The 20,481-nt window shown below is 34.6% G+C and overlaps 1 protein-coding gene across 5 annotated transcripts in view; it reads right to left on the bottom strand.

The window, feature by feature from the left end:
• NIPBL (NIPBL cohesin loading factor) overlaps positions 1–20,481 on the bottom strand; it is a 198,427-nt gene that overhangs the window by 107,373 nt on the left and 70,573 nt on the right. For all 5 annotated transcript variants that reach the window (XM_032851342.1, XM_032851344.1, XM_032851343.1 and 2 more), the window contains exons 2-4: positions 4,960–5,102; positions 2,842–3,007; positions 318–445 (exon numbers count right to left, since the gene is read on the bottom strand). In XM_032851342.1, coding sequence (XP_032707233.1) covers positions 318–445; positions 2,842–3,007; positions 4,960–5,023 — 358 coding nt within the window. In that variant the 5' untranslated portion in view covers positions 5,024–5,102. The remainder of the gene's footprint in view (positions 1–317; positions 446–2,841; positions 3,008–4,959; positions 5,103–20,481) is intronic.

Below are 20,481 nucleotides of genomic sequence, written 5' to 3'. Positions count from 1 at the left end.
TCTTTCATACCAATTCCATGATTTTCTAAAATAAAAAGACTTCTAAAGCTCTTTAAGTGAATGAATGCATTCTGAAATATCTAACAAAATATACTTCAGCTTTGTCTAATTCCCAAGGAATTTAGTTACATATTAAACTGTAAGAATATTAACAGCCATTTACTTTCCTTCTTATTCTTGGCTGGATTCAAGTTATCAACTTCATAGATGATAGGCTACCTTATTAAAGGAGACACCTGAATTTAATTACATGTGAAACAAGCTCTGACAAGAGACCCACAAAAAAATATAATATGAAAATCAATGAAAAACCTCACCACTTTGTACATATCTGTTCTGCATACTTTTCTCCCTGAAAACATTAGGACTCCTTGCCAGGACAGCCTGCAACAAGACTGGTATGTCGCCTTCTGGATCATCACTGCCAAGGTTATCTTTTAACTCTCTGGAATTAAAAAAGATAAACATCAAAAATCAGAATAGTGAATAAGAATTCCCTATTCTATATTAGTTAGATAGCAATTCACTACTGAAATTCAGAAAAGATTGAACTAGAAAATAAAAAAATCTATGGCATTAAAAAAAAAAAATCACAAAAGATGTCCAAAAACTTCATGGATTTTTGAAGATGCTATTCCTGGAACAGAATTATCAAAAATGACAGAGAAGAGTTCTTCTAAGGAAAACTTTTTTCCCCATTTTATTTTAAAAAGAGGGAAAAAAGCCCCCCAAAAAGGAAAAAAAAAAAAGCCTCAAACATGATTTTATGGAACTATGAGTTTATTTAAGAATGTTCACATTAGTTTCAAAGTAGAAAATAGAATCAACTCTAAACCTTTAAAATAATGAAAGGGTACAGAGATGATAATTATGCATAGAAGCTGGTGTTTGGGCTTAGAATATATTTTCTCTCTTACATTTGAATATGAGTCTGCCTTTTTGAGAATGTCCTCTGAATAAAATAATGCTGCCACATTGGTTAAGACAAGACCCAGAGGTTATGCAATTTTTCTATCTAATATTCTTTTCTCAAATAAAGTCATCTGGGAGCAAAAAAACCCCAAGCAACTGGTCAAGCATAGCTGTAATTTTCAATAAACTTAAAAGTAAGTAGCAAATTAAATTTACAACAATGGAACATAAATGACAAAATTAAATATACATCGTGTTTTTAATTTTATACTCTACATGTCTCTGTTCCACTAATTAAATCTAATAGGAAAGATTTATAAAAATGGTGTCCAATGATAAATTTCAATAAATTTCTGGGGGCAGTCTTAAAGCAGCTTTCCATAAAATAAATCACAAATGTGTATGTGCTACTTCCCTTTTTAATATATTAAATATTTGGTGATAATTGTTGATACAATATGTAGACACTGATGAATTTCTGGAGGGACAAAATATTAGTATTATACTTCCTTCTGATTTTTACTAATTTCTGTTTCTCCATCAGAAAATTCAAATTTAGTATATTACTGTGACAGTCATCACATCTCCATTATATCGTGCTTTATCCTCATTCCTCTAAATAATGAATCTTTAAATTAAAAAGCAAAAATTAGAGGCATCTGGGTGGCTCAGTCAGTTGAGCTCTTGATTTAGCTCAGGTCATGATTTCAGGGTCCTGGGACTGGGCCCTGTGTTAGGCTCCATGCTTAGCAGGCAGCCTGCTTGAAGATTCTTTTTCTCCCTCTGCCTCCCCCTCCACTTTACACACTGTCTCTCAAATCAATCAATCAATCAATCAATCTTAAAAAAATAAATAAATAAAAAGCAAAAACTAAAGAAAGGATACATGAGTACCACTGTATAATGAGATGTGAAGGGATAAGAATAGGAGTTTTAACTTTTTTTTTTTTTAAGATTTTATTTTTAAATAATCCTACACCCAGTGTGGGGCTTGGAACTCAAAACTCTGAGATCAAAAGTCACATGCTCTACGGACTGAGCCAACCAGGCACCCTGAGAGATTTAACTTTTTATATATTTCTGTGTTGTTAAGATATTATAAGTATGTACTAGTTCTGTAGTAAAAATTTTTCAAAGTATATTCATTTGCAAAAATTTTATAAATAAGCTATATAATTTATATTATTTTAAAAAATCTATTGTGTGAAAATACACACTTATGTTCAGATGGTATGATAAATCCTGGGGAAAATTACTCCCAATTTTGTAGTAGCCATCCATGGAGTCAGTCATTGAGTTCTGGTTAAGTTCCCATGGAAAGAATGTGAGCCTATTCCAAATAAAGCTAGCAGTACAGTCCCTGGTACTTGGAAATTCTAACCACTCTAGCAATATCAAGGAGGAGACAGCTTCCTGAGCAACTTTACAGCCCCTTGCACAAATCTACCTTGATTAACCCCAAAGCTATTCAAAAAGAGTTGAAAAGACCTTCATATAGCTACATGGGTCAGCACTATTGTCTCAAAATAACTATGGCCTATTTAAATCTCATTGTAAGGTTCACTTAGATTCATATATTTTATATTATTTTTAAATAAAGGGTTTACCTTTTATTACCTTTTATAATTTTATTATTATTACTATTTATTTGTTTAGAGAGAGCGAGAAAACACACGCATGGGAGCTGCAGAGGGCAAGGGAGAAGCAGACTCCCTGCTCAGCAGAGAGCCGGATGCGGGAACTTAATCCCAGGACCCCGAGATCATGCCCGGAGCAGAAGGCAGATGCTGAACCCCACTGAGTCATGCAGGCGCCCCTATTCATATATTTTAAAATTAAACAGTGTTTGTAAATTTTCTGAAATAAAGAATAAAACCAGGAATACAGACTCTCTTAGACCAAAACCTTTCACTTTTAAATTATACTTACATGTGATCTGTTGATACCTGGTTGAGGCTATGGACAAGTTGTGAAACCAAATTATCATCCCTACAGGCCAAAAGGCAGTTCACCTCTTCTGCTATTCGTGCATTAAAGAGAAGGCTCTTTGTAGTTGTAGCAGGTAAAGGGGATGGAAGAGGCAGCTGGTTCAGGACTATTTGGAATAAAATCACATTATTAGAAATTGAGTGGCTATAAGAAGACTTTTACAATATTTGCTTATAAAATACTTATTTACAAATATTTTGGGATTAAAAATAAGTTATAAATAGCAATGGGACAAATTATTAAAAGGCATTCTCTCTCTCCGCCCACCCCCGCCCCCCAAACCCCAATAATCAACTCTGTAAAACCCGGAATCATCACTTGGGCAATAACGGAGTTTATTACTCCCTAAGAATAAAACTCAACTCCTTTATATGCATGACTTTTCACACCTTAAATCTTTATTCACTTAAAAATTGAATAGCCAAAAAGGTAGGGTTAAAAGGTAACTTCTAAGAATTAAGAATACATTCATTGATCTCATTTACTTTTGCTTCTGAGATTTATCAGAATCATTAGTAATTCCATATAAATAAACCAAGTAATTATACCCAACTCCTCACCTGATATTTAGACAAGTAATATGTTTTTAAAAAGCTTAAGTATATATAAAAAAATAAATAGATCACTTCAGCAGAAGAACATTCATTATAGAATAGGGGTTCTAGTAGAAGCCAAATAACTAAGGAATTATGCTTTCAGTTATAAATTCCTAAATAGTTCTCTCCTCTCTTCATTCTAGTCTAACAGAAAACAAAAGGACATAAATGTTTATAGAGTAGTTTAAATTCAGCTATTTGTCTTCAATTTGTCTTCAAATAATGGAAATCTATTCATCTGTCTAAAGTAAAAGTTAAGAAAGTTAATAAAGTATCTTTGTTTTTGGCTTAATTTCTAATCACCTATATACAGTGTTACAGGCTGCTCATCCCAGTGGCTAATAACAGGTTTTTTATTAATAAAAATACAGGAAACAGATTATTACTTAATAGGTAGTGTTTATTGGGCTAACTTTTAAAATATAAGGTACAGTTGAGATAATGGGGAGGACAACCAAAAGTAAAGTCCTGGTAGTATATCTGATTTGGCACTCCTACATATTTTATGAATTTGTGTCTTACCTGTAACAAAATGACAACAAAAACTAAAGACAGTTTCAGAAGTTTTCTTACCTGTATTATCCTAACTTCACCAGCTACTTTCTTATTCAGTAAAGACTAATGAACACAGATAAAAACACTTCTTAAAGTTATTTTCTCATAGTTCCTTTACTATAAAGCCCCAAAGTTTGCATAATGTGATGTGTTCACCTTCTACTTTTCCCTCTTGTATCTCTTTTTCTCTTTATTTACTCAGATAGGATGACATAGGGACTAACATTGGGGGTTGCTTTTTGTGCCATTACCCAGGGACTAAGAATTAGAGTTAGAGATGGCTACCATAAGATAGAGTTCCTAAAAAACTGTGTTACACGAGGTAAATCTCAAAAGAATGACAAAATTCTTTGAACTTAAATGATCAGAGTAAAATGGGCTGCTGTTATCTATAGCAAACTCCAATAGATTACTGAAGAGGACATCCAAAATGAACATTGCTAAGAAATTAGATTAACTTGGGCTATCAAACCTTCTTCTTTAAAGGACGGTTTCAGTTACCATTTCTAGAAATGCTTTTTTAAAAGTCTGTATTTGCTCCTATATGTAAATTCATGTTTCTTCAGTTTTGATTTTTCTTTACTGCTTTGTCTCATCTTTGGTCTTTACTTTTGCACTTATCCCTTCATTGTGTTAAGACCTTTAAACAAACAAATGACACCATTTCTTAATGTATCTTTAGGATGAAAAAGAAATGAAGGTCTGATTATCTATTAGCTGACTACACTAATTTTGTTATTTTCACATGTATGCCAATAAACCAAAGGAATTAATGATGCTTGTCATTCAAAAGCTAATATCTGAAATAATTTGTTATTTATGACAACTAAAAATAATTTTTTCTACAGTCTCTCTTAAAATCATTAACACAGAATAGAACATAAATTAGATAAATTAACAAACTTACGGTCTGTGAGACTAGCAATCCCCGCAAGAGTAGTAATGGGGACATGGGGCATATCCCCATTCATCCTGAAGTTCTGGAATGGTGTTGCCTATAAAAGTACTTAGTTCAGGTGCCAGCTGTCATTACTTCCCATTTCCCAAACACTGCAACAAAAACAGACAATTATTTGTAAAAATATGTCAAATATAATACCATTGGGGAAATGTCTATAAAAAATAAGATTTTCTGATTTTTTTAAAAAGATTTTATTTATTTATTTGAGAGAGAGAGACAGTGAGAGAGAGCATGAGCAAGGAGAAGGTCAGAGGGAGAAGCAGACTCCCCATGGAGCTGGGAGCCCGATGCGGGACTCGATCCCGGACTCCGGGATCATGACCTGAGCCGAAGGCAGTCGTCCAACCAACTGAGCCACCCAGGCGTCCCAGATTTTCTGATTTTCTTGTCTGTTAACCTATATAACAATAATAGCTACCATTCATATATACTTCCAACATATTAGGTGCTGCAAAGTGCTTTACTCATTTAGTTCTCACAACAACGTAAGGCAGGTACTATTATTTTCTGAATTTTACTAATGAGGGAATTAATTTACAGGGAGTTTAAAGTAACTTGTGGAGGAAAGAGTAGAACCCAAGCAATCTGGCTCAAGAGTCTGTGTAACCAGTAGGTTGTATTACTAAACTGGGATACTCAATTTTAACAAGCGCTTTAATAGTCCATATCATAGACACATTAAAACCCAGCTTTAACTTGCTTTGCTATGTCTCTCACTACCCTCTACATAAACCATCCTTTTCAACAAAGCTGATCAAATTATCTTGAATCCACCTTGTGTTTTCACATTTTTATTTATTTCCTTATGTATCTCCCTACCTAGATAGCCCACCCTTACTTTAGTTCAAATCCTTTAATTCTTCAAGATCTAGGGCAAGTTCCTAGTACTTCATGAAACCTCAGATAAAATATATATATAACATAAAAAATAATACATATATAAAATAAATTTAATATATTCAATATTTAATATATTGCATAATATATTAATAAAATATATGTAATATATGTAAATACATAGTCCTTTGTGACATTTTTTGAAAGCTGTGTTTCATTCTTCTATAATGTTCCTATACTTACCTTGTCTTCCCAATTACCACTGCAAGCTTCTTAATATCAACCAATCACATAATTAATACATAACCACAGAAAGGACAGAGAAATGTGTTAACATCTTAATGTTCCTGTATGACTTAGTTGACTTCAATATTCAGTTTTTAGAATGTAATTCTGTGTCTGTCTGTGTATACAGACATTCTATAAACTCCTAAACACGTCTTCCATTCTATTCAATGTTCCCAAATTTTTCTCATCTTAATTTCAACATGTGGCTTTCTGGAAACTTTATCTTTCCTTTAATAGTGTAGCTGCTAAAGAATCTTTTTTGAAATATACAATTTTTAATAATATGCACACTAATCAAGGATATGCCTTTATTAAATAACTTTATAAGTTCATCAATAAATACAAGGCTACTGCATGTCAACTAAGAGATAGTGCTACAAGAGAAAACTGAATTATAATTTTTCAGTTTAAACATTTTTTTGAGGCTTTTCTTGTTAGTTAAAAGAACACTTTAAGTTTTTTGAGTTGTAAACTTCGAAACACTAATAATTCCCCTTACTCATCTATCTTAATGCAACTTTGCAAATAAATTTTTTTTTTAAGTCGAAATATACAGGAGCACCTGGATGGCTCAGTCACTTAAGCGTCCAACCTTTGGTTTCAGCTCAGGTCATGATCTCATGGGTTGTGGGATAAAGCCCCGTGACAGGCTCCACACTTAGTGGGTAGTCTGCTTGAAAGAGTTTCTCCCTCTGCCCTTCCCCCTACTCTCTCTCTCTCTCTCTCTCTCTCTAATAAACAAATCTTAAAAAAATTTTTTAAAAGTAGAAGTATATAGGCAGCTAAAATCAGGACTTTTCTTCTTCCTCACTTTTATTATTGATACATGTTGACAGAAGTTCATAAAACATGTATGTATGGTTTAACAGAGATATAAAGTAAACATCCATACAACAACCATCTGAAAAGTAATCATCCTAGTTCCTTCTACAGGTAACAACTACCTTGTCTATTTGGTAATTATTTCCTTTTTTTTTTTTTTTCCTTAAAGTTATGTCCTTTATATGTACATTCTTTTCTAATAGCCAGCCCAGGAAACAACACTGCTTTCTTTTGAGGAATGAATGACATAAAGTTTGTTAGTAGGAGCCTGCTAAAAGGAAACAGTATAGGAAATAGCATAGGAGAAGGTATAAGAAAAATATAATTATGACTGGCTATCTTACAACTGTCCTTGCTACACTGTGGACTTTACTCTTTGAAGTTATCAATTTGATTTTTTAACAACACTAAATAAATTTAAGTAAACACTGTAAATTTAGCAGCTGTATCAAGCACTTAAAAAAAAAGAATTTAAAACCTGACAGAAGTCATCAAAACGCAAAACACAACAGACTTTTTTTTTTTTTTTAAAGATGTTATTTATTTATTTGACAGAGAGAGATCACAAGTAGGCAGAGAGGCAGGCAGAGAGAGAGGAGGAAGCAGGCTCCCCACGGAGCAGAGAGGCTGATGTGGGGCTCGATCCTAGGACCCTGGAATCATGACCTGAGCCGAAGGTAGAGGCTTTAACCCACAGAGCCACCCAGGCACCCCCAGACTTTTTTTCTAAGTTTAGGCTAATAAAAAAGTTATAATTGATGCTTAGTAATTAATGGAAAAAAACAATTGCATGCAAATTATGTACAGAACAGCACAAAAATATCTTGTTATTCTTATATGACTGTTATAAATGTAAATTGCCATACTCAAGCAGATTAAAAAGTAACCATGTTATTTATTTAATTCAGAGGATGGGAACCAAGAGAGAACAATCTGCCACAGTCTATCGTGAGCTAACCAACTTTATTCTGTTTTCCCTCAGGTAACAAGTAAAGCAGACCCAACGCTAGCTAGGAATATTTTAGTACAAAAATGATATAATTAGTTACCACGTACGAATTAGGAGATTAATAAATCAAAATAAAAGATTGTTGTGCTTTTCTTATTGATATAACAAAGCATGTTAATACTGTGGTGTCAACTGAAAACTGGAAGTGGGGAGAGAAAGGAGAGCAACAATGCTTGTTTGGTTTAAAGTGCTTGTATAGACTGAGTAGGGGACTACTGACAAATACATTTATACCTCACTGCTGAACTATGCTTATTTCATTGGAAGCCAAGCTTCTGAAGGACAGCAGAAGACTTTGGTAGAAATGGACTCATAATTTTCACTAAAGTCACAGATGTTGATGAATATGAGTAATTTGTGGAAATGCTGCTGCCTATGCTGGAAAGTGACCAGAGACCATCAAGAAAGAAGCATTCCTAGAATTCTAAAAATGAATATGCAGAACTCTAACTAATTAGTCATGACATTTCTGGCTCTGGATTGGGCAATGTTTGGTCTACCTGGCTCTGTGAAAGTACACTGTCTTTCCTGAAACTGAAGCTGAAAGTCATTATCCCTGGGGAACAATGTGCTCAGAAGGAAATGGTAACCAACTGGGAAAGGAGACTATAATGAGTGCTTAAGAACTGTCTTTTAAGGCAGTGCTTTATTTACATACTTAAAATCTGTGAATGGTGTCCAATTAGTGAATTATAAAATAAAATTAGTGGATTGAGATCAACACTGAGAGGGATGGTAGGAATAGAAATATAAATTTACATTGCACACTGATTTGTGACTCCAGGTAAAATGTCTAATTGTGGGTCACCAAGGAAAAGCAGTTTCAAAGTTGCCAACTGAAAGAAATGGAAGAGTTACCGTAGAAGCCCACCTCCTAAGCCCACCTCCTAAGCGGTAATGAGAACGCAACAAAAGAATGCATGTAAATCACTTGATGCGCTACCTGGCATATAATAAGTTATCCAGAAAGTTAGCAGTGTTACAAACTGAAAAACACACACATTTGGGAAAACAAGAGTTTTGAGTAACAGGGGTGAATTAGGGAGAACGTGTCTTTCCAATAATATACATAATCCTTACTTTGAGAAAGATTATAAATCATTTGAAATTCCAGTATATATTTCACCATAGTATTACAAATATGTATACCAGCTCTAGGCATACACACCCACAATTACTTAAATGATAAGGTACCCGAAGTAAATACTGCCAGTGAAGAGTAAGGAAAAAACCTAATCTTTGTAATACTAAGAACTAAATAAAACGCAAACTAAGAAATCATTTAGTTTATTTTAGAGTGGGTTAATTAAAATAATTCTTAATTAGTAGAAGATATGGTAAATTCTCATTTCAACCCATTATAATGAATCTGATGTGGACACCTTAGCGCCTGACAAGATTTTTAAAGGCCCTGGTTCTTTGCTCATTTAATTTACTTAAAATTTATGGTTTCTGTATACAAACAAAAGAAATGCAAATATAAAATTATTGGTAGAAGTTATAATAATAATATTCAAATTGGGATGGATTTGGAATAAAAGGTGCTCACAGAATTTGATGGTAGATAAACTTCCCGGACAGCCAGTGTAAGTAACTCATAACCAAGAAATGTGTACAATCTTGTCTGAAGACTTTACTCATGAAAAACACTAGAAACGATAACATTTATTGAGCATCTAGTTGGAGATGTCTATAAAATAGAAAGTTGGAAATTTTTGAACTGACAAAAGCAGTCAGAATTATAACTATAGTTATGAAAATGATCCACAGAGGATTGATAACAGTTAAGTTGTAATAATAGGAGACAGGCAAGATGCAAGGTAACATTGTTAGGAGAGACTTTTTTTTAGCACTTTTTATGTATGAGACATTAATACAGACCTTTCTTTTTTTTTTTTTTTTTAATATTTTATTTATCTATTTGACAGAGAAAGACAGCGAGAGTGGGAACACAAGCAGGAGGAGTGGCAAAGGGAGAAGCAGGCTGGAAGCAGGCCTCTCAACGAGCAGGGAGCCCAAAGTGGGGCTTGAGCCCAGGACCCTGGGATCATGACCAGAACCAAAGGCAGAGGCTAAATGAAAGAGCCACCCAGGTATCCCAACATATACATTTCCTTAATCGTTATCACAGTGAGAGGGTTATGAAGATTATCTCTATTTCACAGATGCAAAAATGAAGGCTCAGAGCCTAAATGCTTTGTCTGTGGTTATACAGATATTTCTAACCAAACCTTATATTCTCATGCGTATCCGAAGAACATAAAACTAGGAAATATCTACACTGCTATGGCAGAAAGATAAACCAATAAAAGGTAAGGAAATTGTCCCTCAGAGAAACTAAATGTGTGTTTAAGGTCTCATAGCTAGTAACTGACTGAGTCAAGACCAGAATACAAATGTTTGGATTTCTAGTTCAGTATTCTTTACACTATATTGTCATCTGGCAGGATTATAACATTTGAATGAACCAAAATTCTATACAAGTGGAATCTTTAGCTAATTAATACCATTGTTCCTTGCTAATGTTATTATTATATTATTTTTGGGTGGGGAGGGATGGAAGGCTTTAAAACTAGCATATTTTTATTTATTTATCTCAGTTTATATTACATTGAACAGTATAAGCCACTTCAAATTCTTTTGGGAAACAAGTAGAATGTAAATCCTAAATAGCCAAATAAGTAAATAAATAAATCTATGTTGTACTGCCTACTATTTTAAACCGGTAACAGTGACTCTCTTGAAGGTGGCACCTCTCTAGCAGAATTCTTTCACTTTAGTCAAGCTACCTTCAGAATCCTTTCCACTGCCTAAATTGTATTCAAGAACAAAATTTTCACGTTCTGTTTAAGATACTTCCAAGATGTTTCTCAAATCCTAGCTCAAAAACAGTTTCCAATCAGCCACACTGATAATATGCTCACTTCTTTAAAATGTTTCTGTTTTTCTATAGTTCTAAGTTATTCCCATTAAATAAGAGAAATGCAAAACAAAAGCAAAAAGCACAGTACAGTTCTAATGTTCTCTTTGGACACATGCTTTGCTTCTGTAATTCTGAGCTCCCTGCAGCCACCATGCTGCCTACCAATAAATGTGTATTATTCCTCAGTTCATTCCCATAATGTAGCTATATCCTAATGTATATAATATGTAATAGAAGAATATCATTACATTATTAAGTACTATTAGAGAAGTCACAAATCAGGCTGAAATTTTAGAGTCTCTCAAAACTCACTTTAAAGAGTATGTGTATGTTCACTGAGAAGTATAATGATTAGTAAAACTTTATGTACTTTGTAGTCCGTTTTCTTCCTTGTTCTTACCAATTTATTTCACATACATTTTTATATAAACCAACTTTAACAAAAGCTCATATTACTTTAAAAGGTCCCAGCTGATTATTATAGTTAAATGGACTACAGAGGCCTGCTGAGTAGTTATACAATGTTTAATTTTAACAAAATATGGAAAAATACAAGCTGCATCAGGAAAAAATAGTCCTGAGTCCTGAAGTTATTTTTTTTTTCTTTTCTCTCTCTTTTTCTTTTACAGAGAGGCCATGGAAGAAATTTCCAAGTGCTGCTATGATTTGGGTTACTAATCCATGTCCCCATACCAAAAATTATTTCTCACCTTCTTTTCCACTGCAAAAGAAACAGTCTATTTTAAGCCCCTAATAGAGGTTAAGACTGTACCTTATAATACCATGAGACTATTTTTTATACAAAGGTATTAGAAATGAAAAATCAAACAATGGAGATTTTATTTCTTTCTAAATGAGGTTTAGGTCTTAAAGAACTATGACATTCAGATGCAGGTCTCAAATAACTCTTGATGACACATGATTGATTCAATCTGAAATATAAGAGAAAATGCTTTTATGTGAAATCACTAAATGGCCCACAAGAGGGCACCCTTTCAACTACAAAAATTTAAAATTCACTTTTTTTCTTAGAAAGATTGCTTATTTTTTTTTAAATTTATTTCCAGTATGGTTAACATACAGTGTTATATTAGTTTACAATAAAGCGATTCAACAATTCCATACACTACTCAGTACTCATCAAGATAAGTGTACTTTTAATCCCCTTCAATTATTTCACCCATCCCCCACCCACCTCCCCTCTGGTAGCCATCACTTTGTTCTCTATAGTTAAGAGACTGTTTTTTGTTTTTCTCTTTTTTTATTTGTTCATTTGCTTTGTTTCTTAAATTCCACATATAAGTGAAATCATATGGTATTTGTCTTTCTCTGGGCTTAGCATTATATTCTCTAGATCCATTCATGCTACTGCAAATGGCAAGTTTCGTTCTTTTTTAGAGTTCACTCTTTTGGGGGGTGTCTGGATGGCTCAGTCAGTTAAGCATCTGCCTTCTGCTCAGGTCATGATCCCAAGGTCCTGGGACTGAGTCCCTCATCTCACTCCCTGCTCAGCAGAAGTCTGCTTCTCCCTCTCCCTCTGCCCCTCCTCCCACTTGTGCATGGATATGCTCTCTCTAAAAATAAACAAAATCTTTAAGAGGAAAAAACAAAGATTTCATTCTTTCTTATGGCCGAGTAATAGTCTATGGTGTGTATGTGTGATGTGTAAGTGTGTGTATACACACACATGCACACACACACCCCACTTCTTCTTTACCAATGTATCACTGGACACTTGGGCTGCTTCCATAATTTGGCTATTGCAAATAATGCTGCAATAAACATCAGGCACAGGGGCCATATAGCTTTTCAAATTAGTGTTTTCATATTCTTTGGATAAATACCAAGTAGTGTAATTAATTACTGGACTGTATGCTAGTTCTATTTTTATAAAATTCACATTTTTTTACTAAGCCCATCAAAGGTTGGCCAAGTTCTTCTGAATTGATTATTCAACACCATTAGAAAGCAACAGATCCTGAAGTTTGCAGTTTTTTGTTTAAACACACACAAGAAAACTTTTTTTTTTTTGGATGAATGTAAGAAATCCCTCCTTACACCAAGACTTCTATATTAACATTAAATTACAAAAGTATGTAACAGTCTTATCAGTCATATTGGTTCTGTTAAGTAATTGAATTTGGCTGCCCTAAAAATCTTTTCAACAAACTGGCTACCTTGATTTATGATCTCATTAAGTGACACAGTCCCTAGGAACAACAAATTCTTTAAAACAACTTAGGAGGAGACCAAATGAAATGTTTTATACTTCAGGAAATTTTTCTAATTCAATAGAACATTACTTAGAATACCTAAAAGAGGGGTGCCTGGGTGGCTTAGTGCGTTAAGGCTCTGCCTTCGGCTCGGGTCATGATCTCAGGGTCCTGGGATTGAGCCCCGCATCGGGCTCTCTGCTCAGTGAGGAGCCTGCTTCTCCCTCTCTCTCTGCCTACTTGTGATCTCTGTCAAGTAAATGAATGAATGAATGAGAGGGAGCATATGCGTGAGTGGGGGTGAGGGGTTCAACCAATTGAGCCACTAGATTTTAAAATTTTAAGTGAGGTTTTTAATTTATTTAATAATCACAGTTACACAAAAGTAAACTTTCTATGAAACTTAGAATACTAAAAGAAAATAAGAGCAATACATACTGAGATAGAAGGTTAATAAAATGCAGAATCAAGTGACTTTGTGTGTTATAGTATAATCTCCAAGATAAAGATGTTAAACAGCAAAAGCACTTGAACTCTTTAAATCTTAAACTCTCAAAACAACATTTCAATGTTTTCTTTCTTTCTTTGTTTTGTTTCTTGGTTTAGGAAATCTTAGGCTTTTAACTAGATAGTGATTTCCTATGACCGGAATATATTATAGCTGATTGATTTTTAAAGTACCTAAAAGAAATGATGAAAAGAAAACTTACCTCATGTTCAGGGGACTTTTATTGCTGCTTAAGAAATCTAAGTAAAACTGGGAGGGGGTGTACAGAAAAGAGGGGTATAAAAAGGTTTCTCAAATAATGTTTTAAACACCATTAACTATTACACATAAGCTCAAAAGCAAACTATTAAAACGGAAATAAAACACTTGCAATTTTGATTAGAATTGTGAATTGCCAGGACTTAAGGAAGTAGTTCAGCTTCTCTTTACCAGTGCTTGATAATATTAAGTATGCTAATCACTGGGTGAAGAAATTTTTAAGTGACTAATTTCCTTTTTCTTGCTTATCTGATTTCTTATTTTTTTAAAGAAAGTAGTATTTTGTGTATTCGCAATTATGCACTTAGCACCCAACACCAAGAACAGTACCTGACAGTAGTTATCATCCATACAGTGGTAAAAAATGCTCATGAAACTTACAGAGTCCAGTAGGAGTGATATTATGAATAATCACCATGTAACATATAATTATACATAATGATAAATCCCACAACAACAGCAATAATAAATAATACTTAGCCCCTAATATATGCCTGGAATTGTTCTAAAGAATTTACGTATCTAATTTCATATTAATTTATATTGAGTTCATTTAATTCTTATTTACATACTTCAGTTCATTTAATCCTTATCCTATTAAACAGGCACTACTATTACCCTCCTTCGTCTTAAGATAATAAAAACTGAGGCATAAGTAACTTGGCAGATGTCTGATTCCAGAGTTTCTGTTCTTAACATTCCAGAGTCCATGCTCTTTTCTAAATGAAAAGAACAGGGCATTTTCAAAGAAAAAATGATGGTGACTAAGTTTATGTTGGGGGTGTAGGCAGTCACAGAATATTTCATTAAGGAAATCTCACGATTAAGAGTTGGGCAAAGGGGGAAGAACTGAGGACAAGGAATGATTAGTATATTCTAGTCCCTAAAGAGTGACAGAACCTAGGACAAAGGAAAAGATTATGTGGCTGGTACTTAATGAGGGACTGTCAAGGGCCTTCTGATTTCATTTCATGCCACTTAAAAAAAAAAAAGTAATATACTAGCCACTGATATATATATATATATATGTATATATATATATGTGTATGTATATATATATGTGTGTGTGTGTGTGTGTGTATATATATATATATATCTTAGCTACTGAGCATGGCAACTATAGTTGCTTAATTTTGAAACTATTTCTCCCTTTTCACACAACCTATATATATTCCTTAAAAATATTAACTTGAATTTAAAATCACTATTTTTGTATAATTAGTCATAGCTTTAAAATACTAGAAGAAACAATGATTTGTCACAAAGTATGAAAATAACTGCTTTGGGGAGCCTGGGTAGCTCAGTCGGTTGACTCTTGGTTTCAGCTTAGGTCATGATCTCAGGGTCATGAGATCGAGCCCTAAATTGAGCCGTGCACTGGGCTGTGCACTCAGTGGGGAGTCTGTCTGAGATACCTTTCCCTCTCCCTCTGCCCCCTGCTTGCACTCTCTCTCTCAAATATATAAAATCTTTAAAAGAAAAGAAAAAAAAAAGAACTGCTTCAGAATAAACTTTAAAGGATAAACCTAAGTGCTAAGTAAGAAAAAAAAATTAACTCAAGTATTTGAGAAATGAAAACTTATTTTCATGCAAAATCTTGCACCTGGATGTTCATAACAGCTTTCTCTGTAATAGCTAAAAACTGGAAACAATTCAGATATCTTCCAATGCATGAATGATTAAGCAAACTGTGGTAGATCTATACTATGGAACACCACTCACTTAAAAAAAAAAGTATTAATACATAAAAGTTGGATGAATCTCAAGGAAATTTAATACTAAGTGAAAAATGCCAATCTCAAAAACTACATGATTTCATTTATGTAACATTCTTGAAATACCAACATTACAGATATGAAGAGATCAGTGGTTGCCAGGGATTAGATGAGGAGTGCACGTGCGGCTATGAAGTGATAGTACAAGGGAGTGGCGCTTATGATAATTAACAGTTTTATATGCAGAGTGTGGTGGTGGATACATGTAATAACACGTATGATAAAACTTTACAGAACCACACAGTGTATGCATAATTGGCTAAATGTGAATAACTCTTCAATTGCACAAATGTCACTTTCCTGACTCTGAAACTATACTAGAATTATATACAATGTTACTATTGGGGGTGGCTGAGTTAAGGGTTCACCTCAGGTCCCTATACTTAAAACTTTTTTTTTCCAACTTCCTATGAATCTACAATCACTCCATAATAAAAAATTATTTAAAAAGCAATTAGAGTCTGTGTGTTCTATATAGTATCTAGTTCATTCACATTACTGACTTTTATTATAGAACAAAGTTAAAGTTGACTTAGAAATTATAGAGCAATTTATAGGCAGAATATTTTTTCTTAAAAATTTTTTTTTTTAATTTTTAAAGATTTCATTTATTTGTCAGAGAGAGAGCAAGAGAAGGCACACACGAGCAGGCAGAGTGGCAGGCAGAGGCAGAGAGAGAAGCAGGCTCCCTGCCAAGCAAGGAGCCTGATGCAGAATTCGATCCCAGGACCCTGGGATCATGACCTGAGCTGAAGGCAGCAGCTTAACTGACTGAGCCACCCAGGCATCCCTTAAATTTTTATTTTTAAAAACTTTTAAAAGTTACTTTAAAATTTGTGCTGACAGCTTTACATTTTTTATTTACTTTTTTTTAAACGATTTTACTTATTTATTTGATAGACATCACAAGTAGGCAGAGAGGCAGGCAGAGAGAGAGGAGGAAGAGACAGAGTGGGGCTCAGATCCCAGGACCTTGGGATCATGACCCAAGCCAAAGGCAGAGGCTTTAACCCACTGAGCCACCCAGGCACCCCAGCTTTACATTTTTAGGCTGGGGAGAAAACTTTAAATTTTGACATAATTTCAAACTTACAAAACGTTATAATACAAAACTGCCACACAAGTACAAGAAGGTGTTATTACTTTTACCCACACAAACCAATTGTTTACATTTTGCCCAATCTGCTTTAACATTCACAATCCTTCCTTCTTCCCTGCCACACTGTGTGTGTATGTATCCCCATGAACTATCTGAGAGCAAGCAGAAGATATGGTCCATTCTTCTAAATACTTTGGTATGTATTTCCTAAGAACAAGAACATTTTCTTAGGAAATCACATGAGAGTGAACAAAATTGGGAAAATTTAACTTTTGTAAAGCCTAACCATATCAAATATAAGTAGATATAATCTAAATAAACAATCTTAAAATCTAAAATAATCTAAAATTTTAAATAATCTAAAGTATCTAATCTATAGTCCCTATTCTATTAATTGTCTCAGTCATCTCCTTTTTCTTGGTTCAGGAACCAATCCAGGATCACATATTGCATTCAGTTTTCATGTCTCCTAAGACTTCTTGAATCTAGAGTACTTCTTTGGACTTTCTTTATTGACCTTGATATCTTTTGAAAGTATGGGCAAACTATTATAGAATCCATTAATTTGGGTTTATCTGATGTTATTATTAGTTTCAGGTGATACACTCTTGGTAGGAATACCAAAAAGGTGGATTTTATGTCCTTCTTAAAATATTTTATTTATTTATTTGACAGACAGAGATCACAAGTAGGCAGAGAGGCAGGCACAGAGAGAGAGGGAAGCAGGCTCCCCGCTGAGCAGAGTGCCCGATGCGATGGGGGGCTCCATCCCAGGACCCTGAGATCATGACCTGAGCCGAAGGCAGAGGCTTAACCCACTGAGCCACCCAGACGCCCCTTTATGTCCTTCTTAGAGCATTATTTAAGGAAGTGTCTGATTATCAGTTTTCTCCTAATATTGGTGATGTTAACTTTGATCACTTAAGGTGGCATGGGCCATGATCAACACTGTAAAGTTACCCATTGCGTTAGTTAATAAGTAATTTGTGGAGAGGTAGTTTGAGACTATATAAACATCTGATTTTTTAAAAGATTTTATTTATTTGAGAGAGAGAAAACGAGCATGAGTGGGGGCAGAGGCAGAGGGTGAGGGAGAAGCAGACTTCCTGCTGAGCAAGGAGCCCAATGGGGGGCTTAATCCCAGGATCCCAAGATTATGACCTGAGCTGAAGGCAGATGCTTAACCAACTAAGAAACCCAGAAGCCCCTAAACATCTGATTCCAATCAAACTTTTACTCCCTAATTTTAACACCATTAATGATTTTCTATCAATCTGTTATATTTATTAATTAGCATTCTATTGAAATATAGCATTTCCCATCTTCCCCTTTCATTCACATCAGTATGGACTCAGGATTTCTTTTTTATTCAATGGGTTACAATCCTTTATTATCATTATTTATTTTGATGGTCAAATTTCTGGTCCCAGATTTGGACAGTAGCAGCTCCTACAAACTGACTTCTGTGTCCTTCTGTTATGTCCTATCATCCTTTAAGCAATTCCTTACTTTCAAGGCAATAAAATGCTCCAATCTCATCTCATACCTTTCCTACCCGAGTAGTGTACATCAGCCCTTTCTTAAGGGAGGAGCTCTGGTTCTATTTAGTGGTGAATCATATTTAGAGATAGTGCCAGTTCTGCTCTCTGCTACTGGTATCTCACTACAGACTGTTTTATTTTGAAAAGAAAATAAAGTTAATGAAAATGAAATGAGAACATTACATGAAAAGTGGAGAATCAAGAGCAAGTAAGTGTGCTAAAGTGCGTGTCTCAAAATAATATAAACATGTGAATAGCCATGTATAAATTCCAGAATCACACAATTTATAGTTGAAAATTATCTTAGGGATAATACAGATAAACTCTCTTACTTTACAAACAAGAAAACCAAGACCTAGAGATGTTAGGTATCTTGACTGAAATCACAAAAGTAATTATTAGTCAAAGTCTCAATTCTATGTTCATCAAGTTCTGCTCTTATACTATTTATTCAAAACTATTTACTGATATTTATACAAAAATATGCATTGTTGTGGCTACAGATAGAGCAGTGAACAAAAAAGACAATAATCTCTGTGTCCTCATAGAACTTAGATCATAACATGGGAACTGGATCAATTGCTTCATTTCTTCTGCCTTTAGGGAAATGCAAATTACAACCACAATGAGATACGACTACATTAAAATTAAAAATCATTTCAACTGTCAAAAGACAGCAACTCTGTAAACAACAGGAACTCTGATACAATGTTGATAGGAGTATACAAAATTGTTATAATTGCTTTGGGTAACTGACATTATCTATACATCCTAGGTACATATATCCAATAGAAAATTCAGTGACTTAAAACAATAGTCTCTCAACCTCCTCCTAGAACCAGTGGGCCAGGCTGGACATGCTGATATCTTAGAGATGCCAGAGGCACAAAAGTGCAAGCCCAATCCCACAACTTTGCAAGCCCTTGGTCCTGTCATACCCACTGATCCCAATGGTCAAAGCAAGTCCTACAGACAAACACAAAGTCCAGTGGTAAGGAAATAGTCTCTTCTGTCTTTTTAGGAATGGGAAAAACTAAACAATCACAGGGGATAACTTGGATGGATACAGGAAGGGGCAAAAACTGGAACTAGTAATGCAATCTATTATCCCACTTAATCCAAGTTTTCAGGAATGGAAGTTGGTAGTTTAACAAGTCCTCCAGGTGATCTTGATGCATGCTAAAGTTTGAAAATGACTGGGTTCCACAGATTGCTGAGTTTCTAATTCAGTAGGACTTGAGTAATACCCAAGAATTTGACGTTTTTAACAATTTTCTTGAAATGCTGCAAATGCTACTGATCCAGGGATCATATAGTAAATACTGGGTTAGGAGATAGGGAAAGGCTTCTAAGGAAAATGTCTCCTATAATGAATTTTGGAAAGCTTGGCAGGAATTGTCAAATGAAGAGGAGCGGTATGGGTGTTCTGGGCAGAAGGAAAAACAGGTAGAAAGGTGTAAAAAATGCATGACGGATTTTAAGAAATTTCAAGTACTTCAGCATGAATAGAATGAAGGTGTGGAGGTTAAACAGGAGGTTAAATAGGCAGAAGGCAGATCATGAAAAAGCCTTAAGTGTTAAGGAGTCCAAATATGCCTCATTGCTACAATGACCATGAGGATTTTATATTATTATTTTTTAAAGATTTTATTTGTTCTTTTGACATAGAAAGTGAGAGAGGGAACACAAGCAGGGGGAGTGGGAGAGGGAGAAGCAGGCTTCCTGCTGAGCAGGGAGCCCAACACAGGGCTAGATTTCAGGACCCCGGGATCGTGACCTGAGCCAAAGGCACACACTTAACGACTGAGCCACCCAGGTACCACACCACGGAAGGATTTTATATTGAGAAAATGATATGAACAGATCCTGTAGCAGTGGAGGAGCAGAAGGTGCAAGACTGTAGGTAGGAAGAACATAAGGTAGGAAATATACCGATGAAGCAATGAGACCCTGAAGCAAAACAGAGCAAGGTTAACAGTAAGAAAGAGATATACAGGAATAAAAGAAAGAAACTTGGTGATAACTTGGATGCGGAGGGCAAGAATCTAGGACAACTTTCAGGTTCTGGCTCGGGCAACTAAATGTGGCTTGGGCAACTAACGGTGTAATACACACATACACATATGTTATCAAGCATACATATTAAATCCGGCTTCAATTCGTAAGGATATGAGGCAGTTTACCAGAAACATACA

This window comes from Lontra canadensis, unplaced genomic scaffold (assembly GCF_010015895.1).
Source record: "Lontra canadensis isolate GAN:19392208 unplaced genomic scaffold, GSC_riverotter_1.0 scaffold5, whole genome shotgun sequence".
In the NCBI taxonomy this organism is placed as follows: Eukaryota; Metazoa; Chordata; class Mammalia; order Carnivora; family Mustelidae; genus Lontra; species Lontra canadensis.
The sequence above is the reverse complement of the archived record's forward strand: the minus strand, read 5'-3'. Positions and strand labels throughout refer to the sequence as shown.